The following is a 10631-nucleotide window of genomic DNA, read 5'->3' as shown; positions in this document are numbered from 1 at the left end:
ATGGCTTGTGTTGTGTGTCTCCTTTCTGGCAAGGATGTGAGATCATTAATCTTGTCAGAATTATTCTAATTCTCAACACATCCACAACAGGTAAGATATTACTTGTTTATAACACAAATTTGACATCTTAAAAAGGAACTGTCAGCAACTCCATCAAACACCAAATTGGTCATCACTAATTGGCAGCAAGGCTCCAAACGGTGTCAAAACACCGTTTCTCCTGCCAAATTGCCTCCACCAGATGTAAAAGAAATTAAAAAGTAGGTTGACTTTATGGATTTATGCTTTTGACACCATTGCTCAGGAACAATTTATGAACTCATCAATATATCAAAGCAGGACATATTTTTCCAGCCTTCAGCTGTTCAGTTTCAGAGTTGTAGATTATTCTGTTTTGTTGGGGAAACAAATATGTTCGTGTACTCCTGGACTCCATGCACTTTGTTTATTGGACACAACGAGCATTCCTGAGACTCTTAAAAGTCTGCAAAGACAGAGTTATCATAAACCATTTGCCAAGTGGAACTAGTCATTTTTCTCTTGTGCTCACAGCATCTCTGCCAGCCAGACTGCAGCTCGCTGGATTATTTTTTCCCCCTCTTTCCTAAATAATTTCTACAGGCTGTTGTAAGAGGATAGAAATACTTAAACCAGCCAATCTGTTACCTACGTCATACCACAGTTAAAGTCTATCTACTTGATTTTGTGCATTGTGCTGCTGCCACAAGATTGGCTGTTTGGATAATTGCACAAATAAGCAGGTGCACAGGTGTCCGTGCAGGGCGACAGTCTCCCTCAGTCAGGCACCAGGACAGCCCTTTTGGCAGTGGTTTCACCTGACAGAAGTACAGAAGGTGGTCAGCCTCTAACTGATCTGATACAGCACTTTAATTGAAACTATCACTCACAACCACAGCATTCTGGTCCTCCTTTTCTGATTCTGTTCCTTCCTGCATTTCTCCCACTCACAGCAGCCAGGATTTATCTCACTCGCACGCCCATATTAAGACTTATATAAGCACGAGAAAATCAATAAAAAAATGTTGCTTCTCTCTGCTGGCTTTCCATCTTAATCATCCCCTCCGTGGTGCACAAACACATTACTAGATCATTATATTGTGGCAGAGCTGATTAATAAATCATTGCTGCATTTTTCTGCTGTTTTCTCCCCTGAAAAGTCTGCCTACAGTTCTTTTTCTGTTTCTGCAGCAGGTTGGCACCCCTGTGTAGAGGCATGGTAGAGGGCATTGTATTCATCAACTCACTACAGCCTCATATAGTCAGAAAGATACGACAGAAGCAGAACTAAAAGAAATACCTCCCTTGGTGAGGAGAAAAGGGTTAAGCCTATTACTGCAGACCAATCAGGACTGGGGGAGCACTGCAAACCTCCGCAGTAAGAGAGAGAGAGGGAGAGAGAGAGGGAATGAGGGAGCAAGGGAGAAGGAGGAGGAGAGCGGAGTGGGAGATCGAGAGTGTGATGGTTTACACTCCTATCCAGTCAGTTAGACAGGCAGCGAGCATAACCAGAGTTGGACAAATTAGGATTATTTACATTAAGTTCTTTATGGATGAAAAAAGAAAATATGGGACATAAAAGGAAAAAAAGAATAATCCCATCAGCTTCCATGCCGGACTTCTCTTTGTGGACTTCTTCTGACTGTGATGAAAAGACTGAATGATTCTTGTAGGTTCATCAAGATTCAGTTTTAAATATTGGAACACTTTCAGAAGGAGGAAGAGAAATACGAGGAACAGCTTGCAAAGTAAATCCACCAAAACTGTTGCAGCCTTGGAGGGAAAGGAGACCGTGTGGTGACCGGACCAGCTCTGGAGCATCTGTGTTTACTCCGCATGGTGAGCTTTGCTGTATTTTGATGGGAACTCACTGGTTTTATTTACGTAAATAATGTGTACATGACAGTCAAGGAAACTTGAAGCTAAACCTTTTTTCTATGATAAATACACAACACTTTAAACTAAAAAGCTTTTTTCCCTATAAACAGATGGTAAATCCATTAGAATTGTACTACTGAAGTACATCCTGTCGCCATTATTTAGAGCATCAGCTGCAAAAATTGTCCTCTAAACATTTGTAGTCCATCTATTTATGCATTAGCATGTGTGTATAAGCTCATTTGTGTCATACAGTCACACTCAGACAGCTGTCAGATGAAGAACTTCATTTTTGCTCATGTCTCTGACATGCAAAATCACACTAACGGCAAAAATTAGTTGAAGCTTGAAGAGAATCTCTCTGAAACAACTTTGATTTAAAAAAAAAAAAGGGTGAAGACATTTCTCAGAAGAAATTACCTGGGTCACATGACACTCAAGAAAGTAACCACATCTTTATAAGTTCCCAGAGGCACCGAGCTGCACTAAAGCTTAAATCGAGTCATAAATAACTTTCATCTGTGCTGTGGCTGTGAAAGGAACACAGGATCATTTATTCTTGGTGCTGTTTTGATTAATACACAGTAATGATTCTGGAAACAGGAGGGTGCGATGTAAAACACTTTACCTTTGTGCAAGCCCCTTCAGAAGAGTTATGATAATTTAGCAGCAAATATGTAAAGTGCAGCAGCGACATGAACACGGTGAGACATCAGAGGCTGGTTTCTATGTTAATGAGAATTTCCTTGTTGTCTTTTTGCTGAGAATATGTTTATATTCAACTCCCACACGTCCCTCTCCTACTCCCTCTGCTCTTTCTCACCACCCATCTCACTCCCTCTGCCCTTCCTCTCTTTTTCTTCAGGTGGCTCTAATCCAAAAATGTGAAGCTGTCACTACAGAAAATGTTGTAAACGACTCCTGCTTCCTGGAGTTGGAATATTCTCTGGACATCTATCAGCTAATCTAAGAGGAAGGCTCTCTGTTTTTATGAAGCAACTACCTGTCGACCTTCATGCAAACTGCTGAATCAAGCCCATCCCTCGGCACATGATATGTCATGGTGCTTGGACACACTTGCAATCACGACATCGCCAGTGATTTAGGAAACGACAACAAACTGGAGATCTGTGCTCGATTTACAAGTTGATGTGGGCTGGAGCCAGCTGAACAGAGACTGATGGAAAAGGTGGAGAGTGAAGGCCTCTTCCATTAGTGCTCCTAGGGGAGACATGGGTCTGTCCGGACGCACTGACCTAGTCTTAACACATTCTGGACATGGCGTACACTGAGGAATCTACTCGGCTGATTGATAGCTCTGTCTTTTGGAGTACACACTAATCGATGGAGATAATATTTTTTACCAACACGTCTCAAACTGATCTTCTCTTCTCAAACAGCAGAAGCACAGATTGGGAGGCTTTATGAGCCATGCATTTCAGTACTGCGCAAGCAAAAAACAGGTTGTGGTCTTCTGTTTTGTTGGTTATTTGTGTCGCTGTTGACTGGGAATATAAAGCAATACTAAACAGGAGAATCCAGCGACAGTCAACCAGTGAGTGGACACAGCATCACCTAGACAGATTAAATCTGAAAAGAAGTGTCTAGATGGATTACGCGCCTATTCTCTAAAGTTTATTAAGCCAAGCTCATCATTTTGGTTTCTTGCCTTTGAGGTCACAAGGAAAAAGCAGGAAACATTTCTTCACTGGTTATTTTGGATGTGATGCTCCTGTTTGTGGATCAAACACGGACTGCAGGCTCTGATTACACAGCCCTGGTGTTCAGCTAGTTCTGGAGGGAAGGGTAAATAAAAAAAATCTGTTGTTTTTCTCTATATAATCTATTACAGTATTTGTCATTGGTATCAGTCATGCATGTGTGTGAAACTTCCTTTCCCCACCCATAATTTATAACTTAATTTTGTATCAAACTTTGGTTTATTCCTTAGACTTGAAGTAATTAAAGTAAAACATATAACTTAAAAGTGCATCTTTAAAGGACTGAAATCAACTGGTAATTTTTAGAATAACATTCTTGCAAATTTTACGCAATGACAATAACAAAATCAAAACTGAATTACTGACAGGCAGCAGTTGGGCTAACAGTTGGCACATGCTGTGGAGTCCTCCCTGTTTTTCTGTTAGTTTAATATCTCATGAAACATTGCACACATTTCAGTGAAACTTTCAAATTAAACTACATGTACATCTACATTTGATCAGTGTTTGCTGTTAACTTGTACAGAGATATTAGCCACACATCACTGTTCTTAGCAAACACAAAAACAACTATACTTCAGTCAGTTTAATGAATATTTAACAAAAATTTGGCGAGGTAGTAGCAGAAAGTCATCCCCATTCAAAGGTGTCGCAACAATTACATGTGAGGGAATGTGTCCCTCTCACATGTAAAAAACCCTCATTTGGATCCCCCATTTACCATGAAATATTAGTTCACCCAGCACTGTTTCTATTCTTCGTGAACAAATCTATTCCACTTGATTAATAGGAAAATACTCAAACCACTAAAAGTCCACTCCAGGTTTTCCTGGTTACCTACAACAACTCACCACCCCGCATGATGTTTCTCCTCAGTCACCTGCGTTGACGGGGCGTATTCTTCTGAGCTTTTTGTCGATGGAGCAGGGGGAGGAGGGGGAGACATCTCTGTGTTGCGCTTTAGCTTAGCGCTATGTCAGTACCGACAGTTGTTCATGGGGGTGGGGGGGTGTTAGGATGTGTGAGCGAGTGCGACAGCTGTAGCATCTTAGCTAGAACGTCTGTATTGCGTGTGTCAGTGTAATGTGTATTATTTGCACTCATCACGATCAATAACTCTCCTGTGAGAACGTTCTACAATGTCCTTCTCCTGCTGATGTTTGTGATGTGTGATATTAACTGTCCCATGTAATCAATCCTACTGTGACCAGTCAGTGAGGAACAGAAAGAACTGGTTGTTTCTGATATCCTCAAGGGCTGATTGATATGATATTGATATGATAGACTTGATATGATATGGTGATGTGTCTCAAGCAGAGTCCTTGACTCAGATCCACTCCTTTGTGTCTGCAGCGGACCTTTCAATGATGGCTCAAACATGGAAGGGAGGAGATGAGGGCTGGGCTGGAGGTTATTCTATAAAACTAGCTTGTCCAGTTCAGGAAGTTAAAGCAGGTCAGGGTTTCACATGGATGAGATCACTGATAACAGTGTAATCCGTCCATGCCACTAGCTTAGTGTTATGTTAGTGCCGGCAATTGTCGACCAGGGTGGGGGTGGAGGGTGGTGGTTAGGATGAGTGAGAGAAGCAGAGCGTGCTCTATTCACACAAGGAGAGCTGTTGGTCAGGCTAGTTCTTGCTGTGTTGTGCTCTCTAAAATACGTAGTTATTGAATTAAGTGTTTACTTGTGTACGTAAACATAGATGTTTAACAACTTGTTAAAATACACCAGAAAGCAGAAAATGGCATCTACTTTATTCAAAATTTTCTGGGGGAGGACCCCCCCCACCCCCCGACTCCCCACCAGTGTGCCCCCCACATCCCAAATGCTTCTGACGCCAGTGTCCCCATTGATCTATACAATGCACAAGGATCTGTGTTATGTTGTTAAAATTATTGACTGAATTTTAAGACTTATTTAATGACTGAATACAAAAAGGTTTTGAGTTAATCTTACAGATATTAAGCTAACATTTAATGTCAGTAGCTACACATGAGTCATTCCCAACACATCACATGAGATCTCTTAATAATTATTTATTTTCAAGATTTGACTAAACAACTCCGTCACTTCTCAACACAAAAAGTTCAGATGAGACACACTCTTTCTAGGAATGCTAAACCTTTAATTATCACTGCACATACTTTTTGCTGTGTCGCTCCTGTAAAATTAACCTGTCAGAAATAATGTTAAACTTTGATGCAATTCTTTTCAAATCATTTCATGTACTGTCTTTTTCTTGCATATATAAAAGTCTCAATAGCTACAACTTGCCACTAAAACCTCACATAACAGATTAAGTTGTTCTGGCTAAATGTATAAATGGATTACATAAAATTGAGAAAACAACAAGAACAAAAACAAAAAGGGGCAAATTGTTTACTAGTGACTGCTGACATGTATACAGTATGACACAACGTGACAAGTAAAGTATAGCAAGAAAATGTGACATTATTCAGTTTAGATTTTTTCTTGCTTTTTAATGACAGCAAATCTGAAAAATCAATCAAATACTTTGAATTACCATTATTTTAGAGATGCACAAAAACAGACTTTTCCACTTCATGAATTCTTCCTTTCTCCTTCCCACTTCCAGGATAATGCATATTATTTCCTGCCCAGAAAAAGAAGCCACCATGAGCAACGTCACGGTCACGGACAACACGGAGCCCATAAGCCACGCCATGAGTCCGGCCACCCCCGGCCCTTATTCCTACCCCGTTAGTTTTCAGGTCTCCCTGACAGGCTTCCTGATGCTGGAGATCGTGCTGGGGATGAGCTCCAACCTCACTGTGCTCGCCCTCTACTGTATGAAGTCGAACCTCATTAGTTCTGTCAGTAACATTGTAACTATGAACCTCCACGTGTTGGATGTGCTGATATGTGTGTGCTGCATCCCTTTTACCATTGTGGTGGTGCTACTCTCTCTGGAAGGAGACACTGCTCTCGTCTGCTGCTTCCACGAAGCTTGCGTCTCTTTTGCTAGCGTTGCCACGGCTGCTAATGTGCTTGCGATCACCCTCGATCGCTATGACATCTCTGTCAAACCAGCGAACCGAGTGTTGACCATGGGCCGAGCTCTGGCCTTGTTGGCTGTCATTTGGGTGCTATCATTTGTGAGTTTCCTTGTACCTTTTATTGAAGTGGGCTTCTTTGCTCATGGCCACACTGAGCTGAACCAGACCGTGGTGGACAATGTGGTTCACACTAACCAGTATTACACAGAGCTCGGCCTCTATTACCATCTGCTGGCTCAGATTCCAATTTTCTTTTTTACTGCCATTGTGATGCTCATCACCTACTCCAAGATCCTGCAGGCGCTCAACATTCGCATTGGCACTCGTTTCCACAATTCACAGAAGAAGAAGGTTCGCAGGAAAAAGCGTCCATCCATGACAGCCATGGCAACGCAGCAAGAGGCCACCGATGCATCACAGAGCAGTGGCAGCCGCAATCCAACCCTGGGCATGCGCACCTCTGTCTCTGTCATCATTGCCCTCCGTAGGGCTGTTAAACGTCACAGAGAGAGACGAGAGCGCCAAAAAAGAGTGTTTAGGATGTCTTTATTGATTGTGTCAACATTCCTGCTGTGCTGGACACCCATTACGGTCCTCAACACCGTCATTCTGAGTACGGGTCCCAGTGACCTAATGGTCAAGTTGAGATTGGGTTTTCTGGTAATGGCCTATGGGACTACTATCTTCCATCCTCTGCTGTATGCCTTCACAAGACAGAAGTTCCAAAAGGTCTTAAAAAGCAAGATGAAGAAGCGAGTGGTGTCGATCATCGAGGCAGACCCTACACCTAATAATGCCATCATTCACAACTCCTGGATTGACCCAAAGAGGAACAAAAAGGTGACATTTGATGATAAAGATGCCCCATTGAAAGGTCTTTCTTCTGGGAATGTGGAGTGAAAGAACTAATTACTTTGAAGAACTACAGACAAAGCAGCTGAAACTGACTTCAGGTCTTCGTGAAAAAGGGAAAATCCTAATCCAAAGTGGTAATAAAAAACATTATGTGCAATAAAATGTACAAAAAATAGAAAATGCATAATTTATTACTATTTATTGAGAGTAAAAAAAGTTTCATAGATGTACCTTATGTTGTACTGTAGATAATGCATGATCTTTTGTAACAGCAGCAACACACGGTACAGTATGTAGATACAAATACATGTCCAGAATAGGCTAAACAAGGTATATACTAAATAGAGACCGAAGTAGGAATTGTCATGTAAACATATATTTATAAGTTCTGTGCTCACTTCCAATATTAGCAAAAGGCTTCCTCTCCTGCCCTTTCTTGAGTACAATGTTTGTGATTCTGTGACAGCCGTGAGATGACTCACATTCATCACGTCGCCACTTTCTTTGACACCAAACTCTCAGTCTCCAGTGACCGCTGACCTTATTGTTTGGAGGTTTGTGAAAGGAAGGCCCTCGCACCTAAATGTGACAATAAATATTAAGGCTCGACAAAGACGGCTGCCGTGCATGGAAAGAGAGAACCAGAAAGGATGATTTGTTTGTTCAGTGAAACAGCTCAGGAAGTACTGTTTAGAGTTCAACACTCACACACACATTCCACAGACACAACAGGACACAGTGCTTCGCATCATTCTAGCTGATATAAACCAGATATAACCAAACCCTGGTCTGCGTTTTTTCTGTTGTTTTCTTTTAACTTTTTTTAATTTGTCTATTTGAACTGAATAAAAAAAAACAAAAAAAAAACACAGCAGTATTTTCATCAAATAATTTGAGGTTAACCATTTGTTGGCAGAAAAACTGCGACAGTTAAGTCTACAAAAAAAAAGTAATATTTTTGAAAGTGAGCAGTGGCATTAGTTTTATTAGGAAAAGTAAAATAAAACTGTTGTGATTTTATTTTCTTAAGAACAAATGACCGACAACAGTGCTTGCAACATAATCACATAAACAGCAAAGAACAACTTAATACGTCTGAACAAGCTGTTTACATTACTCCTTATCAGATAATAAAGATTCACTTCACCGCCTTTGACTGCTAGTGGTGCATGCTGTTTATTGTTTGTCAAGAAAAAATGATTGTATTCCCGATGTAGCTGTAGCTTGTAGATTATAACACAACCAGCTTTGTATGTTTGGTCCATCTTGGTCTGAATCAAAAGGAATAATTTATTTATACAACTGTAAAAAATAAATAAATAAAAATCAGAAAATATCTCCAGATTAAAAAAAAACTTTTATTATTATATTCAGATTAGATGCACTTTAAAGTAATTTAGATCTTTTAAGTAGGGCTTCTGTGAAAGAGCTATGAACAATGAATATCTTACCTGTTGTAGATAGCTCTTAGATCAACCTGTGTTTGACAAAATTAATGCTGACTGGATTAACGAGCTAATGGCTAGTCCAAGTGAGCCATTAATAATGAACTGCTGCCTCAACACAATTCTTATCTAAAAAAAAAAAAAAAAAAAAGGCTTAACAGCAAACAGCATTTTATAAACCTTTACATTACTTTTGTATTTCCTGGGTTTTTCCATTAAATTCCACAGCTGTTTGCAAGAACAAGTATCAGCTGTATAATTTCCAGTACAACCTGGGACACTTCCAGCAGGAATAATATTTCTGCAGGAAAAATAATTTAATACAAAACTGACTGTCGTAAAAAATACTAAAATGGTGTAAACTATGACACTTTTTACATTAATGTTTTATGATGGCAGCACTATTTGGTTTTGATCCTGCTCAGACTAGCCATTCGCTCATCAATTCACTCATCAATTCAGTCATAAATTCTATTTCTTTGAACTGAGGTCACTCACAACCTTTCTACAGTTCCTATCTTCAGATGATCTAAGTCCACCTTTGTCAAACTATGGTACAAGTAACCCCTGATAGTATTCAGGGTCCTCCTAGTATTCAACGGACACATATTTATACAAATATATTTATAAACTATATTTAACTAAAGATAAATGAGCTGTTTTACAAAGTGAAGTATGATGGTTTTCTACTGGAAAAAGATGAACTACTCCCTCTGGGTTGGGGCAAATCTCTGCCTGAATCAGAGGAGTCCAGCTATCTGAGAGTTTTGTTTATGAGTCATGGTCGGATCGAACGGAGGATGAGTTGACAAATCAGAGCCTCGATTGTTGCTTTGTTCTGTAAGGAGCTGAGCTGAAAGGGTGTTTTTTGTTCACAGTCGTGAGGTATGAGACATGATCTAAAGAGCAATATATCCAGTACAAATGGCTGAAATAAGCTTCCTCTGTAGGGTGGTTGGGCTTATACCCAGTTGAGGAACTGCAGCATCTGGAGGGAGTTTGGAGTAGAGTTGTGTATCCATTGCATTGAAAGGAATCAGCTGAGGTGGTTCAAGCATCTACTTTGGATGCTGGGTGCCTACCACTGGAAGTTTTTTTAGGCATATCCCACTGGGAGGAGACTCTGGGGCAGGCCCAGAACTCACTGCAGGGACCGTGTCCTCTCTGACCTGGTAGCACCTTGAGGTCCTCCAGGAGGAGCTGGAGATTGTCGCTGGGCAGAGGGATGTCTGGGTTTTTCTTCTGAACCTGTTGCCTTGACTCTCAATCCAACGTTAGAAAACACGTAGATGAATGGTAAAGTTCAAAAGCAAAGATAGACAAAAAATATGCCATGCATAGAAATTAAGCACTTGGCTCCAAACAGGAACCACTAATAATAACAATACAATAGAGAATATTTGAACAGGATAATTGTGAAATGAGGTGCAAGAGGGGACCTAAACAACACCAGTAAAGTCTGTACAGGACCTGGTAGGTATAAAAGGTGCAAACCACCAAGGAAATCTGATTTGATTGCTCTCAGTTTTGTGTTCGGTTGTTGTGGACAAAACAGAAGGCAAGAAAACTGTATTTGATGCTGTTGGATGGACTGAAACATTACATCTGACACCAGAATTATCTTTGACCAGTTTTCTTGCTTGTGTCATATATGAAAATTATTTTGTAAGCTTGTCGTACTGTTTTTAGGTCCG

The 10631-nt window shown here is 40.5% G+C and overlaps 1 protein-coding gene across 1 annotated transcript; it reads left to right on the top strand.

Moving 5' to 3' along the window:
* The first annotated feature begins 3402 nt into the window (after positions 1–3402).
* LOC119415818 (G-protein coupled receptor 22-like) lies at positions 3403–7845 on the top strand. Its single transcript, XM_037682990.1, has 2 exons — positions 3403–3702; positions 6217–7845. The coding sequence occupies exon 2, from the start codon at positions 6221–6223 to the stop codon at positions 7535–7537; it is 1317 nt and encodes a 438-aa protein (XP_037538918.1). The 5' UTR covers positions 3403–3702; positions 6217–6220; the 3' UTR covers positions 7538–7845.
* The last annotated feature ends 2786 nt before the right edge of the window (positions 7846–10631 follow it).

This window comes from Nematolebias whitei, chromosome 10 (assembly GCF_014905685.2).
Source record: "Nematolebias whitei isolate Nwh7 chromosome 10, NemWhi1, whole genome shotgun sequence".
Lineage (NCBI taxonomy): Eukaryota > Metazoa > Chordata > Actinopteri > Cyprinodontiformes > Rivulidae > Nematolebias > Nematolebias whitei.
The sequence above is the reverse complement of the archived record's forward strand: the minus strand, read 5'-3'. Positions and strand labels throughout refer to the sequence as shown.

Coding starts and splice junctions, on each gene's coding strand:
- LOC119415818 (XM_037682990.1), top strand. CDS start 6,221: ATGCATATTATTTCCTGCCCAGAAAAAGAAGCCACCATGAGCAACGTC.